Source organism: Hordeum vulgare, chromosome 2H (assembly GCF_904849725.1).
Source record: "Hordeum vulgare subsp. vulgare chromosome 2H, MorexV3_pseudomolecules_assembly, whole genome shotgun sequence".
Lineage (NCBI taxonomy): Eukaryota > Viridiplantae > Streptophyta > Magnoliopsida > Poales > Poaceae > Hordeum > Hordeum vulgare.
Genome location: NC_058519.1, coordinates 583,327,916 through 583,345,878, shown reverse-complemented (window position 1 = coordinate 583,345,878; position 17,963 = coordinate 583,327,916). Strand labels below are relative to the sequence as shown.

The 17,963-nt window shown below is 46.6% G+C and overlaps 2 protein-coding genes across 4 annotated transcripts; one reads left to right on the top strand and one right to left on the bottom strand.

Annotated features, from left to right (window-relative positions):
* Positions 1-3,886: 3,886 nt before the first annotated feature.
* LOC123427447 (ankyrin repeat and zinc finger domain-containing protein 1-like) lies at positions 3,887-10,987 on the top strand. Of its 2 annotated transcripts, XM_045111498.1 has the most exons (10): positions 3,887-4,242; positions 5,090-5,553; positions 6,067-6,181; positions 6,332-6,967; positions 7,059-7,151; positions 7,753-7,863; positions 8,150-8,273; positions 9,273-9,421; positions 9,529-10,334; positions 10,404-10,987. In XM_045111498.1, exons 1-10 carry the CDS (start codon positions 3,946-3,948, stop codon positions 10,786-10,788), a joined length of 3,180 nt encoding a protein of 1,059 aa, XP_044967433.1. In that variant the 5' UTR covers positions 3,887-3,945; the 3' UTR covers positions 10,789-10,987. The 2 variants fall into 2 exon arrangements, with proteins under 2 accessions (XP_044967433.1, XP_044967432.1); XM_045111497.1 differs by lacking the exons at positions 9,273-9,421; positions 9,529-10,334; positions 10,404-10,987 and having other exon boundaries at positions 3,897-4,242; positions 7,960-8,331.
* LOC123427448 (4-hydroxy-tetrahydrodipicolinate synthase 2, chloroplastic) lies at positions 10,911-17,299 on the bottom strand. 2 transcript variants are annotated; one of them, XM_045111500.1, is made up of 3 exons: positions 17,106-17,299; positions 16,154-16,234; positions 10,911-12,075 (listed from the first exon to the last, which is right to left on the bottom strand). In XM_045111500.1, the coding sequence occupies exons 1-3, from the start codon at positions 17,228-17,230 to the stop codon at positions 11,148-11,150; spliced, it is 1,134 nt and encodes a 377-aa protein (XP_044967435.1). In that variant the 5' UTR covers positions 17,231-17,299; the 3' UTR covers positions 10,911-11,147. The 2 variants fall into 2 exon arrangements, with proteins under 2 accessions (XP_044967435.1, XP_044967436.1); XM_045111501.1 differs by lacking the exons at positions 16,154-16,234; positions 17,106-17,299 and adding an exon at positions 13,167-13,232.
* Between the last annotated feature and the right edge of the window lie 664 nt (positions 17,300-17,963).

The following is a 17,963-nucleotide window of genomic DNA, read 5'->3' as shown; positions in this document are numbered from 1 at the left end:
GGCCGGAAGTCCGAGTTATTCGACTCAAACTTCTGTGTTGCAAGATTCCGGATTTCCGAAAGGGGACGGACGTCCGGCCCTCGGACGTCCGGAGGGAGCCGGAAGTCCGAGTTATATGGCTCAAGTTTCTCTGGTGCAAAGCTCCGGATTTTCGAAGCTGGTCGGACGTCCGGAGGGATCCAAAAGTCCGAGTTATATGGCTCAAGTTTCTGTGGTGCAAAGCTCCGGATTTCCGAAGCTGGTCGGACGCCCGGCCCTCGGACGTCCGGAGGAGCCGTAAGTCCGAGTTATATGGCTCAAGTTTCTCTGGTGCATAGTTCCGGATTTACGAAGTTGGCCGGACGTCCGGAGGAGGCCGGATGTCCGAGGCACTGGTCCTGTTTTCTAATAACAGCAGAGCAGTGGAGATGTGGTAAGAGGAGAACAGTGGATATCTGGTTTGAGCAAGTTCATCACAAAACCTGTGATCCCCTCTTAATAGTGCGGGATCCCTAAAGACTCAAGAATTATAAAAGGGGTACCGATGATCCATACTTGAGTGTATACTTTTATTCGCTGATCATCACTCCGCACCACTAACGTCAATGGAACTGATACCTTTGAGTTAGCCCTTTCACTTGAGCTTGATGTTGTTGTTACTTCTTGGCTCAAGTTGAAAGCAAGACATGATGAAGTCTTCAAGCAGCTCTCCCATACACAATGTGGAAATCCTAGCTTATGTATTCATCTTCATTTGTCCACCATGTGAACATCCACAAGAATCAAGCATGTAGTGCTCAGGAATGCTTATCTTGATCTTGTCCTTGTTAGCACATGAGCTTGTCCTTATCAACACATGATCATTGACAATAGTTTCAATGATATATTCGTGCTGATCCACTTGAACTTGCACACCACAATCTTGATGACGATCACCACTTGACGTCATCCTTCATGGGTTGTATGAGATCTTCCTTTTGACGCTAGCCCATGGAAGCACACCTAACCCCCACATAGGACTCTCACAAAGACCATGGGTTAGTACACAAACACGTAATGGACAATGCTTACCATACCATGGGATCACTTGATCCCTCACGGTACATCTTATATGCTTTGTGTGTTGATCATCTTGATTTACTCTTTGTCTGAGATCTTGATCAACCTAGTGTCTCTATGACCATTCTTTGGATAATACCTTGAATACCATCTTGGTCATCATATAAACTCCTTGAACCCAACAGATGGACTTCAAGAAGTGCCTATGGAAAAATCCTATAAATATAACTTAAGGCAACCATTAGCCCATAGGAATTGTCATCAATTACCAAAACCACATATGGAGATATATGCTCTAACACACAGTGTACAACAACAACGGGACAACATCATTGTTCTGACCTTAATACGTAAAGAATTGCAGATAATGACCTCGTCAGGAAAGTATTTCATGATCTGATCCTTTTAGAAATGCCACATCCTGCGGCGTTTCTGGTCAACTAAGAAATGCTGTCCTACGTCGCGTTGCTGGTCAACTAAGAAACGCCGATCTACCCCGCGTTTCCGCCTACAACTGAAACGCTAAGGACACTGGCGTTTCTTCGGCCGATATTTGTTTAGGCCCCAGCCGAAACGCGAGCTAGTTCTCTCCTCCTCCAGGCCACCACCACCACCAGCACGAGAAACGCCTCTCTCCTCCTCCCGATCCATGGTGTTTCAACGAGAGGCAGCAACGCCAGAGTTAATGGCGTTTCCAGTCCACATAGAAACGTTCATATGCACTCTCTCTGGTAGGTTCTGTTCTAAAGAAACGCTACAGTGTTGCAGCCAGGGTCAATGGTGTTTCCATCCCACGTGCAAAACGCCAAGGCCTTTGGCGTTTTAGGATTTTAGCCCACATTACAGAATCATAGCTCGCATAGAGGACCAAATCATTTCAGATAGCAGAATCATAGCATATATCACACATAGCAGAATCATAGCTCACATAGAGGACTAAATTAAAGTTCTATATCACATGGCGATTAAGAGTACACACAATGGAGTCCATAGCAATTTAGAGTGCACATAGAGGTCCACCACTAAATTAAAGTTCAAAGATCACATAGCGATGAGAAGATTCACAATAAAGTGCACAACATGATGAGAACGACGTTGCTCTATTGTGTAGAGCAAGGTCCATGTCCCTTCCCCTTCTTCTTCTTCCTCTCTTCTTTTTCTTCCTCCTCCCCTTTCCTTACGAGACTTGCATCGTGAACCACCTTCTCTATGAAGCGCTTGTGCTCCCTCTCTTTCTTTGCCGCCTCAAAAGCCCAAAGTTTCACATTTTCCTCTCAAAAATCCTTCAACCGTTTCTCTTCATCCATATGACACTTCTTCTCCATATCAATGCCTCGACATGTCATTATCCATTTCTCCTTTTGCCTCTCTTCGTACTTCTCTTGCTTCTTCTTCTCTAGAGCGGCTGCCTCCCCCTTTCTCACCTTCTTGACAACCTTCTCCCACCACCCCGACATCTCACATCCCCCCTCCGTGTCCTCCACCCCCTTCATTGTTGATTTGTTGGGTTGAGAAGCCGCCATATCTACAAAAAATTACAAGACATTAGTTAGTAAGGATAAAAACAACATGAAGAAAATGTACAACATGAAAATAATATTGAAATGTATCAAACGTACGAAAATGGTCCTTCTAGGTATCTGAACGTTCCTCTACCACCACCCGGACCTCTACCCATAAAACCTCCTCTACGCCCAGCACTACCACGAGCACTTGAACCACCACGTCTACCACCGCCGGATCCTCGGCCCACACCAAGGCCACCACTTGAACCACCACGTCTACCACCGACGGATCCTCGACCCACACCAAGGCCACCACTTGAACTACCTCTACCACCGCCGGATCCTCGGCCCACACCAAGGCCACCATTTGAACCACCTCTACCACCGCCGGATCCTCGGCCCACACCAAGGCCACCATTTGAACCACCTCTACCACCAGCACTTGAACCACCTCTGCCACCCCTTCACTAGTAGAAGCATTGTGACCTTTTGAAGTTTTGTTTGTACCATCATCTCTGGATCCCGCCTAATATTAGGGTCGTGATACTGTGGCCACTGTGATGGGTCAAGAAAAGGGTGGAATCTCGACGCCCATGTTAACTTATGAGTTTGCAAGTTGAATTCATGCAACCTCACAACTACACCATCAGGGAAGGGCAAATTCCTCGTGCGGCATGCCGTCATCATGTGCGAGCATGTCCAATGGTACTGACTAGGCCGCTCACAAGTGCAATGCCGCGTCCGAAGGGCCACCGTAAATGAGCGACCACCATATGATTGTCCATCTCTCGTTGTCCCACCTGGCTCATCCACTTGGTATTTCATTTCAACATTATCGAAACAAGTGGCTCGTGGATGACTGACTTGTCTTTTTGAAACTCTAGCCACTCGGCAACCTTCTTCGGATAAATCTCATTGGGAGGTTTCTCACTCTCACTGATCCACTTGTCGATTTCATCGGAGACAAAAGGGGAAAGGGGGTGGAGCTCGAGATAGGTCAATGGAGAGAAGAAAGTGAGTGGTGAGTGGTGGGTGAGGGTGCCCCCTAATAAGTATCTCAGGCAGCAACGCCAGGAACCATGACGTTTCACGAAAAAGTAGAAACGTCACGTACATTGACGTTAAGAAGAAACGCACAATAGTTCGACATTGCTGTCGTGTGAAAACGCTAGGTAGATCGGTGTTTCTTAGTTAACTAGAAACGCCGCGGGGTTTGACGTTTCTAAAAGGGTCAGATCATGAAATACTTTTCTGACGAGTTTATTTTTTATAATTCTTTATGTATTAAGGTCAAAACAGTGATTTTGTCCCCTTCTAATGACTGACTGATAAAGCGGGTCCGCCTCCACACGCACCGCTACCGCACGAGACGGCACGGGCACGAAACGTCGGATCCACAGCCATGGCCTCCTCCTCCCCCCAGATGGCGGCGGCCGCGCCGGAGAAGAGACCTCCGCGCTCGCTCTTCGACCTTCCCCCGGACTTCTTCGACTCGTATGTACTCTTCCGGTCCCATCCCGCCTTGGCCCCTTCCCCAGCGGAGCCGCCCGAACCCTCCAGGCCGGCGCCGGCGCCGTTGCAGCAGCAGCAACCGCCGGAGGCGGCGGGGTTCCGGTGGACGTGTAACACCTGTGCCGGCGAATTCGATTCGCTGCAGGAGCAGCGCGAGCACTTCAAATCCGATCTCCACCGCCTCAACGTATGCATCCCCATCCCTCTTCCTTACCTGACATCGCATCATCCTTTGTACTCCCTCCGTTCCTAAAAACTTATCAATTGAGTGCTTCAGTGGAGTACCTAAGAACGGCAGCAGATACTAATCAATTGATCCTCTAGATTCATGTAATCATTCAGTGGTACCTAGAAATTGAAACCCTCTTAGGGTGAGTTTAGAATTGCTGTCTTTGGTTACGCTGTGCTGCGAAAGCTCCTTATTAACAGCTTATTTGAGTATAAATTGGGCGCCATCACGTACTATAACTGATATAGCCTCCACAAACTTGACATGGAAAATTTGTTGTTACATGTGTTGACATTTTCGACCAAATTCAGATATTTCATGGGAGTCAATCCACTCTTTGTTGCCCGTCATCTTGCATTGGTGCATTCGTTACATTCACATGGCATCATTTGTATCAACAGCAAAATGTGCACTAAAAAGAACACTGTTCATGTCCTATCTGGAAATACCTATGTGCCACCATTACTGGTCCACTTTGCATTCTTTTATTATTATTATCTATTTTATTAGCTCTGGTTACCCACGCGACTAAACTGATTAGTTCTTCAGCAGTTTAACTCTAGGGGGATTGTATTTTTAAATTATCTTGATGCTTTGAAGATGCTATGCAAAACTTTATGCTTGCTACATACCTGAAAGCAAAATGATTATTGTTAACTGGAACTTTGGATCTCCTCCCGCTGTTGTCATATTTAGTATAATTACTGTGGGGTTTGTGTAGCATGCCATTCTAAAAAACCTATTCGTGCTAAAGTTTCTCATGTTATTGACACTGTTTAATCTGCTTTTTTGGCAATCCTGTTAGGTTAAGCTGAGTGTTGCTGGTAAATCTATTATCAAGGAAGAAGATTTGGAAAAAATTGATTCTGATTCTCTGTTTGACGATTTGGAGGTATCTAGTGTATCTGGTTCTGAGGACGAACGGGAAGACGTACCTGCATCAGATCACCGGCTCTCAGTTAAAGGCAAGGAAGACTTCAGGAAGAAACTTTTTTTTCATGGTCATTCTGGTGACACTGTTTCTTTTTGGAGATGCGTACTGTTCAATGAACATGAAGAACCATTTTTTGACTGCAAATCTGGGAAAATGGAAAGTCATGGATCTACATCATATGTGCATGAAGATGAGATGATAAATAGAGTGAAGCAGTTGGCATGTGAACCTCGCAATGCATCGCATTTGAGGATCATTATATTAACAAGTGGTGGACATTTTGCTGGATGTGTTTTTGACGGAAACAAAATATTAGCAAACAAAACATTTCATAGGTAACAAGATTGTCTGTCCTAAATATTATCCATGCCTACTCGTTAGCCATATTTTCTTTATGAACATTACTGTGATGAGTTTCTATGTACACCCTATCATGATAAAGAACATCAGCACTCTCAGGTTTATAGCAACATCCAGTAATATGCTGGCAGCCCACTGGTTACATCATTGTTGTCTTATGCACAGTAAACTATTTTTGGAAAAATGATATAGTTGTTTTTCTCATTGGAGTAGTAGGAAATGTTCCTACGCAATGAATAGAAAAGTAGTACACTTTGACTGAATTAAACAGGATAATTTTGCCATGAAAATTTTCCTGTTGCTTTTGATAACCACGTTAAGCTCACCTTGCAGAATAAATTCTATTCATTCAGTCAGCATGGTTGTATCTCTTTGACTTCCAAACTTAGCTGGATTTGATGTTTTGTCAAGCAATGCCTTTTGTTGGCAATGCTGTTTCTGACTTAATGTTAGTAATAACTGATAATTCTTACTTATTTATGTGTTAGGTATGTTGTAAGGGCAAAGGCTGGAAAGAGGCAGTCTGGAAAAGATGCTACTGGAAAGGTTGCACACTCAGCGGGCTCTTCTCTTCGCCGCTATAACGAAGCAGCATTGAAAAAGGTAATATGCAGTTTAGAGCAATAGTTTATTTGGGTGCTTCTTCACTGAAAGTCTAGTGGATGTTAGCACCTGATTACAAGTTCATATCCCCATTGGCTCATGGCTTACTTATACTTCTTTTATTTTTTGTCGTTGTCGGTCTAATTGCAGGAAGTTCAAGAATTAATAGTTTCTTGGAAGCCATACTTTGACGCCTGTGTTTGTGTCTATATATACGCTCCATCAAAGAACCGCCAGATGCTCTTTGATGGGGATAAGGCTCAATCTGTATTGCAAGCATGTGATATTCGTCCACTCCCTTTGACTGTTCATCGACCCACCTTGAAAGAAGCAAAACGCGTATACAATAACCTAACACAGCTCTATTATGAGACGGAATGCTCTATCATGGGTGAAGTCTTACCCCTTGTGGAAAATGTGACAAAATCAGAACAAAGTACAGAAGCAAGGGAAGAAATAAGTGTGGCCCCTGAGCAACCTATTTCGGACTCATCAATTTCACTTGAAGCAATGACCATACTATCGTCTAATAATGCAACTACACCTCTCCATGAAGCTGCAAAGGCTGGCAATGTTGAACAAACTCTGGAATTGCTCGAGCAGGGCTTGGATCCTTGTATCAAAGATGAGAGAGGAAAGACACCTTACCTGCTGGCTTCAGACAAAGAAGTCAGAAATACATTCAGAAGATTCATGGCGCTCAACCTTGACAAATGGGATTGGCATGCTGCTGATGTGCCTAGTGCATTAACAAAGGAAATGGAAGAATCACAAGCTGTGAAACAGGTGAGTTTCCTGTCCAGTGAATAAAGTTTTCTTGTTCTCGTTGAGTGGGGCAGAAGATGGCTGTGTGAACTGATCTGTAATCGTTCTGTAGGCTGAGAAGGATGCCAAGAAGAAAGCCAGAGCAAAGGAACTGAAGAAACAAAAGAAAGCTAGAGAAAAGGAAAAGGAAAAGGAAAAAGAGAAGGTTGGTAATGGTTTCATAATTATGATTGTTGTGAGTAAATACGACTGCACGTATATCTTATACTTGGTTGCACGTGAATGCCATGCTCTATCTGGTGAAACTGTTTGCAAGTACTCCCTCCGTTCCTAAATATAAGTCTTTTAGACATTCAATAGGAGACTACATACGGAGCAAAATGAGTGAATCTATACTCTAAAATGTGTATATACATCCGTATGTAGTCCAATAGTGAAATCTTTAAAAAGACTTATACTCCCTCCGTTCATTAGAGACTACATACGGAGCAAGAGATTCCACTAGAGACTACATACGGAGCAGAATGAGTGAATCTACAATGTAAAGTATGTCTATATACATCCGTATGTAGTCCATAGTGGAACCTCTAAAAAAACTTATATTTAGGAATGGAGGGAGTATTTAGGAACGGAGGAAGTACCAATCATTGGTTGCCCTGAATATGGTGCTTTGCTTGCTTGCGTTTAATTTGTTACTACTTCATATCTTGTTGAAAAAATGGTTGGCCAACATTATACTTTCATCGCTCTTAGTTATGTTTTTATCTAGCTGCTTATGGCTGACACTTGATCCTTTGAAACTGCAGGCGCTAGCATCGCAATCACAACCTGCTGCTAAAGGCCAAATGGGCAAACCAACTGCTTCTGTGCCAGGCCTGAAACATAAGAATCCCCAGGCTGTTGCTCTTTCGATGCAGGTATGTTCTAAAGGACAAACACCTTAGGCTTGTCACATCTTGGGTATGTTTTCAAACCACGCACATATCTATATCTTGATTCACTGTTATAATCAGGAGGAACGAGACCGAAAGCTCGCCGACGAAAGAGAGAAACGAGCAGCGGCAGCGGAAAGAAGACTCGCTGCCCTAGCAGTCCAATCAGGCAGCACATCAGGGGCTGCTGCTGCGGCGGCGGGCAGCTCCACGCAGACAACATCAGCGGCAAACGACGCGACATGTTCATGCTGTTTTTCGTCCCTGGCAGGCAAAGTGCCCTTCCATAGGTACAGCTACAAGTACTGCAGCACTACGTGTATGCATCTCCATTCAGAAATGCTGGAAGATGACTGAGATTCTTGTTGTCGTGGAGGAACACACCGAGATTTTGTGCTACCTTCGATTTTAATGAACCTGTCCGGAGCTGGCCTATCTGCCAGTTTTTGCTCATCTTTCTATACCATCTGAACTAGTGGTAGTGGTTCTGGTTCTGAGAGGTCACATGCCAAGGGTGGATCGTGCGTGGTTGCTGGGTACCTACACGTGAGCTTTTTTTGCCGAAATGCCAACCCCGAACACACTAGGCAGGGCTCCTCGACCGACCCCCTGCTTTCCACGCATCGTCGTGGCTACAAAACCTCTGAGCTTTTCCGCCGATTTTGTGACCGGCTCGACGGCAACGGCAGCGCACACCCAGTGGATGCCACGGCCCGTGACCTCGCCATGGGCATCCCCCCTTTGGAGCGAAAGGCGTGGCCAGCAGCGATCCATGGTGTCCTCGGCGTCGCCCAACCACTTGGACAGCAATGGCCTCTCCGTGTGCATGCATGGACGCGGTGACGGCACACGTGAAAGCACCCGCTCACGGCTCACGTTGACATCCTCTCGTGGCCCGTACCGGAGCTTTTATACCGGCGCTGGACGGCGACGCCGCCAACATTTCGAGAACACCCGAGTTCTTGCTGCCGCCGAGTAGCTAGCTTCGACCGGGATGGCGGGAGCGGAGCCATCGTCGTCATCGGCGGGCAATGGCCAGCACGCGGCGGTGGACATCCGCGTGGCGGCGGCGGCGGCGCCCGAGGAGCCGAGGCAGACGTCCATGAGCGGGCCGCTCAACCTCCGGAGCGACCGGAGGCCGCCGCCGCCGCAGAGGGCCTTCAGCCGGCAGGTGTCCCTGGGCAGCGGCGTGACGGTGATGGGCATGGACAGAGGCGGGAGGAGCGGCGGCGGCAGGCCCGGGCAGCGCGCGCTCCCGCGCAGCGGCAAGAGCCTCGGGGTGCTCAACCACAGCGGCGGCCTCGGCCCGGACGGCGGCGCGCGCAGGGGCGGCGACTTCAGCATGTTCCGGACCAAGTCCACGCTCGGCAAGCAGAACTCCATGCTGCCGTCGAGGATCAAGGAGGAGCTCGACAGCGTCGACCTGGACCACGTCGAGGGCCAGCCCGCCGGCAGGCCTGCCGACGTGGACCCTCTCAACAAGAGCGTCCCCGCCGGCCGCTACTTCGCCGCCCTCCGCGGCCCCGAGCTCGACGAAGTCCGCGTAAGCCATCCATCCATCTTTGTCCCTGCTTGCCGATCACCAAGGACGAAGCCTACGTAGTACAAAAATGAAAAATCACACCGACTGACCGGAGTTTTTGCACGTAGGACTACGAGGACATCCTGCTGCCCAAGGACGAGGTGTGGCCGTTCCTGCTGCGGTTCCCGATCGGCTGCTTCGGCGTCTGCCTGGGGCTCGGCAGCCAGGCCATCCTGTGGGGCGCGCTGGCGGCGAGCCCGGCGATGGGGTTCCTCCGCGTGACGCCCATGATCAACGTCGCCGTGTGGCTGCTGGCGACGGCGGTGCTCGTGGCCACCTCCGTCACCTACGCGCTCAAGTGCGTCTTCTACTTCGAGGCGATCCGGCGCGAGTTCTTCCACCCGGTGCGCGTCAACTTCTTCTTCACGCCGTCCATCGCCGCCATGTTCCTCGCCATCGGCCTGCCCCGCGCCTTCGCGCCGGCGAGGCTGCACCCGGCCGTCTGGTGCGCGTTCGTGGCGCCGCTCTTCGCGCTGGAGCTCAAGATCTACGGGCAGTGGCTGTCGGGCGGCAAGCGGCGGCTGTGCAAGGTGGCCAACCCGTCGTCGCACCTGTCCGTGGTGGGCAACTTCGTGGGCGCCATCCTGGCGGCGAGGGTCGGGTGGGAGGAGGCCGGCAAGTTCCTCTGGGCCATCGGCGTCTCCCACTACATCGTCGTCTTCGTCACGCTCTACCAGCGCCTGCCCACCAACGAGGCGCTGCCCATGGAGCTGCACCCGGTCTACTCCATGTTCATCGCCACGCCCTCCGCCGCCGGCCTCGCCTGGGCCGCCATCTACGGCAGCTTCGACGCCGTCGCGCGCACCTTCTTCTTCATGGCGCTCTTCCTCTACATGTCACTCGTCGTGCGCATCAACTTCTTCCGTGGCTTCCGGTGAGCACCACCATGCACCCCATCCATCCGCTTGTACCACCGACCAACTGACGACGATCATTCGCACAGGTTCTCCATCGCATGGTGGTCCTACACGTTTCCCATGACGACGGCGTCGCTGGCCACCGTCAAGTACGCCGAGGCCGTGCCGTGCTTCACGAGCAGAGCCCTCGCGCTGAGCCTGTCCCTCATGTCGACGACCATGGTGTCGCTGCTGCTCGTGTCGACGCTCCTGCACGCCTTCTACTGGCGGTCGCTCTTCCCCAACGACCTGGCCATCGCCATCACCAAGGACCGGCAGGGCGGCGCGGGGAGGCCGCACGGCAAGGGGAGGAAGGCCGGCAAGAGGGTGAACGACATCAAGCGGTGGGCCAAGCAGGTGCCGCTCTCGGTCGTCTCCTCCATCACCAAGACCAACTCTGCAGACAAGGAGGAAGAGGAGAAAACAGACTAGTTGTATATATATTATACAGTAGCATATATGTGATTAAACAGCATTACAGGATTCCATGGCTTGATCGGCATAAATAAGACACTTGCTACTACATGGAATTATCAACTGTAGTAAGCTAGAGCTAGAAGGAACACAGTACTACTATTTATGGATTGATCACAAGAGAGCTGTACATCTCTTAGCTTATTCTCATTTCTCACTAGAACTGGCATTATAGGGTGCAAAGAAACCCCACAGGGTTCCAAATTAACTTTCAAACACAGAAAAGATAAACATACGACTCTTGAACAAATGAAATGTCTAACAAGGAGAACCGCCGCTGTTCGGCAACGTACATTGCACATGATGAACTCACTAATTTAATACCTACTGATCAACACAAAATCATCATCATCCAGAACCTGCACCTCTTTCTGTCCCACAAAGTTCTCCCGCCCAATTGCTTCGACAATACGGACAAACTCGGCCCTCCTTTGAAGAGAAAGAGGGGCGTATGGTCTCCTGAAAACAGGCCTCACTACACCGAGCTGAGCCAGGGCAGTGTTGAGACCAATCGGATTAGGCTCACAAAACAACCATTTCATCAGAGGCAGTAGCTTCTCATTTAGCGCCGCATTCTCTCCTTCAAACATGAGACTGCGCATGAGACCAGGAACAAGGTTGCTTGCTACAGAAATGACTCCAGTAGCGCCATATTTCCACCTTGAATCATGGCATTCGTCATCATTGCCGCTCCATATTGTTATACCTTTGTCGGTGTAGCACTTCACTCGTTCGTGTCCAACACATTCTTTCACGCCTGCCATGTTTGGATGGGCTGAAAGCGCCTCAATGACTGCAGGAGGTATATCCTGACCAGTCCTGGCTGGCACGTTGTAAATGATTGTTGGACCCATTGGGAGGACTTCGTCGAAATGAGAGATCAGTCCTGCAGTTGAGGTCTTGCCATAGTAAGGATTGACATGGAGAGCTGCATGCATGCCAACAGCAAATCCCTGCTCTGAAGCATGAATAGCTTCTCTAGTTGAGTTACTTCCTGTGTTGCCTATCACTTTAATGTTAGTTCCAAAGCAGTTAACAGTGTGCCCGATGAGCATGATGTGTTCATCCCAGCTCATAAGATGACCTTCTCCTGTTGTTCCACCAACTATTACACCTTCGGCGCCACCGTTTATTTGCGTGTTTATCAGAGAATCATATGCTTCAAGATCAAATCTTCCGTCTGGCAAATAGGGGGTTTTGATAGCTGTGATTAGTCTGAGACTTTTGATTCCATCTACAGACGTCCTGCAGACAGGGTAAGATCAGATATAAACACATGTATCAAAGCCGTCAAATATCTGAGTGCAAACAGGATGGTCCAAGTTAATCATGTGACTACTAAGCAACAAAATCGCTCGGTTACCCGTTCACTGGGATTGTACAAGCATCATTTTTGTTTAGCAGAATGAACCAAGCATATAATATGTTTAGTTTAAACTCTAGTATCTACAACAGCTTATTGAGACAAGGAATAATTCACAAAAACTAGGTTAGTTTTACATAATTGACTTAATAAAGGAAGATAATAAGAACATCTTTTGTTTCTCTATTAGCTAAACAATAATTCAGTGGCTAGACCTGGACTGGTTATAAATCACTAGAGAAATGGTATACAAGCACACGTGGAAAGTTGGCAAAAGGTACAAAAAGCAGAAAATGCTAGCTATACAAATGGGCCCTGGTGTTAAAACAATACAACAAGTGACGGCGGAAATAGGATTGATCCACACAAGTACTTCCATAAGTTTCAATAATTTTGATTTTGTTAACATCTTCTCCCAGTATGTTTTCCTCCCTTGACTCCGAGACAATAAATTTAACTTCACATTTCTACATCTCGGTAGCTTTGGGGAGTTGTCATATTCCTCCCATGCAACAGCAAACAGTAGGGAGCAAACATGATCACCAGTTGTTGTGCCAGTAAAGCATCTGGCTCTCATGACTGAATCCCTGCTGCCATAGTGCTGTCATAAAAAATGGGCCAAATTGACTTAATCTCCATCAGTTTAAGTAAGAATATGTTTCTTGTTTGACCTGACTAACTGAACGGCAATAGTAAAAGTTACAGGTAGTGACCATTACAAGAAGTTGCCCAAGACATCCGAAATTTTAAAGTTAGGCAGCAGACTTTTTTTAAAGTTACAGGTAGTGACCATTCGCATATTAACTTAGTCAGTACAATCCAGGTTACAAAACAGAGTTCACTGTTGTTAGTTTTACGGTATACACAAACTTAACAGCTTGTTCAGTGGCATCAACCAAAAAGTACTAGCAAACCTATGATGAAATGAATATAACAAGAGACCAAGGCTTTCTTTTAGAGAGAAAAAATTCACCGATTTTTCACTTCAGTACTTCGCATCGGAAGATAGTCATCAGTGGTGAACAGTTATAATTGTAATCATTCATGGCATATCTCATATAGGCATTACATCAATGGCAAGTAGACCATTAATCTAATTGCACGTACTACTATTACTTCACCCCAAGACCTTATCCAGCATGCATTTCAAAGTATTAAGTTTATACAAATAGAATAATGAAATAAGCAAGATGACATAATGTAGACAGGAAGAAATCAATCAATATGACCAAACCCCATCATTTTACCCTTAGTAACAACAACATAATAGGTCTCTTTGCCCCTTTTTTACAACAACGACAACCAAGCCTTTCAGTCCCAAACAAGTTGGGGTAGGCTAGAGTTGAAACCCATAAGATCTCGAAACCAAGTCATGGCTCTGGAACATGGATAGCTAACTTCCACGCACCCCTGTCCATGGCTAAGTCTTTGTCGATATTCCAAACCTTCAGGTCTCTCTTAACGGACTCCTCCCATGTCAAGTTTGGTCTACCACGACCCCTCTTAACATTCTCAGCACGCTTTATCCGTCCGCTATGCACCGGCGCTTCCGATGGCCTCCGTTGAATATGTCCAAACCATCTGAGACGATGCTGGACCAGCTTCTCTTCAATCGGTGCTACCCCAAGTCTCTCTCGTATATCGTCATTCCGTACCCGATCCTTCCTTGTGTGGCCACATATCCATCTCAACATGCGCATCTCTGCTACACCTAACTGTTGGATATGCCGTCTCTTGGTTGGCCAACACTCCGCGCCATACAACATCGCAGGTCGGATAGCTGTCCTATAAAACCTGCCTTTTAGCTTTTGTGGCACTCTCTTGTCACAGAGTACGCCAGAAGCTTGGCGCCACTTCATCCACCCAGCCTTGATTCGGTGGCCCACGTCTTCATCGATATCGCCATCCTTCTGCAACATGGACCCCAAATATCGAAACGTGTCTCTCTCCGGTACCACCTGCCCACCAAGGCTAACCTCTCCATCCTCGTGCCTAGTAGCACTAAAACCGCACCTCATGTATTCAGTTTTAGTTCTACTAAGCCTAAAACCTTTCGATTCTAGAGTCCGCCTCCATAACTCTAACTTTCTATTAACCCCCGTTCGGCTATCATCGACTAGCACCACATCATCCGCAAAGAGCATACACCATGGGATATCTCCTTGTATATCCCTTGTGACCTCATCCATCACCAAATCAAAAAGATAAGGGCTCAAAGCTGACCCTTGGTGTAGCCCTATTCTGATCGGAAAGTCATCGGTGTCGCCATCACTTGTTCGAACACTTGTCACAACATTATCATACATATCCTTGATGAGGGTAATGTACTTTATTGGGACTTTGTGTTTCTCCAAGGCCCACCACATGACATTCCGAGGTATCTTATCATAGGCCTTCTCCAAATCAATGAACACCATATGAAGGTCCTTCTTTTGCTCCCTGTATCTCTCCATCAGCTGTCGTACCAAGAAGATGGCTTCCATGGTGGACCTCCCAGGCATGGAACCAAATTGGTTTTTGGTCACGCTTGTTAACCTTCTTAAGCGGTGTTCAATGACTCTCTCCCATAGCTTCATAGTATGGCTCATCAGCTTGATTCCGCGGTAATTAGTACAACTTTGAACACCCCCCTTGTTCTTAAAGATTGGTACTAAAATACTCCGCCTCCATTCTTCGGGCATCTTGTTTGACCGAAAAATGAGGTTGAAAAGCTTAGTTAGCCATACTATCGCTATGTCTCCAAGGCCTCTCCACACCTCGATGGGGATACCATCAGGACCCATCGCTTTGCCTACTTTGCCCCTTTTTTCACTGGGCAAAATCACCGCATGGTTGAACCCACTACTATGCACCATTCCCTGTGAAAATCTACCCATCTAATTGGCCAAAGAATGCTTATGGATCAAAAAGCATACATAGCTATAAAATTACATATAAAAGAGACATCAAGAGAGTCAAATATAATTTAATGAATAATTTGACCATAATCCATAATTCATCGGATCGCAACAAACACACCGCAAAAAGATTACATCAGATTGATGTTAGAGAAGATCATTGTATTGAAGATCAAAAGACAGAGAGAAAGTCATCTAGCTACTACTATGGTGCCATAGGTCGTGGTGAAACTACTCACACATCATCATGGAGGCAGCGAAGTTGATGAAGATGGCTTCCCTAATGATTCCCCCCTCCATCAGAGTATCGGAACTAGCCTTCAGATGGGATCGCGGCGGAACAAAGACTTGTAGTGGCGATCAAATTATTTCGGGTCTCGCTTCGAAGGTTTCTAAATATTTGAGAATTTATAGGCCAAGAATTAGTCTAATCGGAGTCAGAATGGGCCACGTAGGACACGGTGGCACACCCTAACCCTCATGCGTGTTGTTGGAAATATGCCCTAGAGGCAATAATGTTGTATTATTATATTTCCATATTCATAATTAAGAGTTTATATTCTATGCTATAAATGCTATGATACTGGAATATGCGATTCACTGGAAAACTCATATGCACGTGTGGAATAATAAACGATTAAAATAAGGTTCCTAGTCTTGCCTCTAAGACTGAATCCCTGCTGCCATAGTACTGTCATAAAAAATGGGCCAAATTGACTTAATCTCCATCAGTTTAAGTAAGAATATGTTTCTTGTTTGACCTGACTAACTGAACGGCAATAGTAAAAGTTACAGGTAGTGACCATTGCAAGAAGTTGCCCAAGACATCCGAAATTTTAAAGTTAGGCAGCAGAATTTTTTTAAAGTTACAGGTAGTGACCATTCGCATAGTAACTTAGTCAGTACAATCCAGGTCACAAAACAGAGTTTGCTGTTGTTAGCTTTACCGTATACACAAACTTAACAGCTTGTTCAGTGGCATCAACCAAAAAGTACTAGCAAACCTATGATGAAATGAATAAAATAAGAAACCAAGGCTTTCTTTTAGAGAGAAAAAGTTCACCGATTTTTCACTTCAGTACTTCGCATCGGAAGATAGTCATCAGTGGTGATGGCTGCAGCTGAAAACTTTCCTCTACTAACCCTGTACAAGCACTTTCTGGCATTAGTGTGTTGCTTTTGGAAGAAAAGCAGAATATTAGGTAGAATAGACGAGCTAAAACCAGTGCACAAAAAGGAGAGATCACAACCGTGAATAATCGAAACGGGAAGCTGTACATACTGTAGGACATACGAAACATATCGTGAACACAGACTCTTGAATAAAACAAGCGCAAACAACCAAGACTAATGGGACCTTCTTGAGTTACCTATCCAGATGCATGACTCAGGACAGGAAATACGCTGGCGTTGCCTGTTACTACTTTTTCCTTCTTTTTTCCCCGAGCGAGACCCTTCATAGCTTATGATTTCTATTACTAGAAACAAAGGAATTGCAAAGACTGAGTAACCACAGCTCAAGTACAGACTCGGTCAACCCACCACAACATTGCCTGGTGCTTCCTACTTGATAAGTTGCTAGTATAAAATATGCTTCCTTAACAACAACAACAAAAAGGCAACCGTCACACCGGAATAGTTTTACAGCGAAATAGCCCTCCACGTGTTTGCTGGCAACTTAATTAGCAAGAGCAAACAAGCTGTCGTTATCCTTAATTTAACACTCAAACCAAAATACACCAACTATTCTGAGGCCCAAGTTTAGAATTAGAGCTAAACAAATAACCCAGTTCTGTTTTTTTCTGCCGGTGGGGGGGAATCCGATTCTCGCTGATCTCTTATATTCTCTATCACCCAATCTCGCTGTCTCGCTGGCTAGTACCCAATGGCCGAACAAATCATGGAATCTCAGCCGGAATTCGCACATAAATACTCTCATCAGACTGTTCCGATTTTGGTACTCCACGAATCGATTATTACACTAAAAAAAAGTAGTCAGAGAGACCGGGGGCAACCTGTGTGACGCGAGCGCGGCCGCGGCGGAGCGAGACAGCGCCGGGCGCGGCGGGGACGCTGGAGCGCCGGGGCCCTTCCAGCCGAGGCGGGCCCCCGGGCTAGCCGTCGGCTGCGCCGCCATCATTGTTTCGTCACTCAGTGAAAACCAGCGAACCAGACGAGGGTTTTGGAATTTGGGTGTGGGCGTGGCTGACGCCGTAGACACTAGACAGACGGGACTAACGGCTTCTAACCCTGGCTGGATGGGCTGGGTTGGGCTGGGCTGGGCTGGGCACGTCTGGACGGCACGGTGGCCTGGGCCGTTCGACTCGCCGGCCCGTAAAAAACACTGCGGGCACAACAAGGAATGATACGAACCACAGAGACCTCTCGAACTATTATTTCGAAATCAGAGCCTCCGGAGTTTTTAGCGGACGTTTTATAAACAACGTATCCTTGTTTTCACATAAGATATAAATCGTCATGATGGCTCTTTTTAGAAAAAAAAGATGGATCCGAACCCTGAGGGATGACACATGTTCGACGGCAAACCCTATTTGACGCATTATGTGTCAAACAGTTCACCCTTCGCACAAGGGACTGGCGAGACCTCCAGGTTTTGAGAATCTTCTCGAGGTACCGAGTAATATTTCAGCCTGTTTTTCTTATCAATTTTGGAAACCTTCTAAATTGTTCCTATACTGGTTTCTCTTTATCCTATTTGTTTTTACTGGTTTTTGTCTTCTCATTTCTGTACTGTATCATTTTTTGGTCTTATTTATATAAAAAAAATTACTTTCATTTTTTAAAAGTCACATATTTCAGAATATGTTCAATACATCAAAAAATGTTTGGGTTTTTAAATAAAATAATTCAAA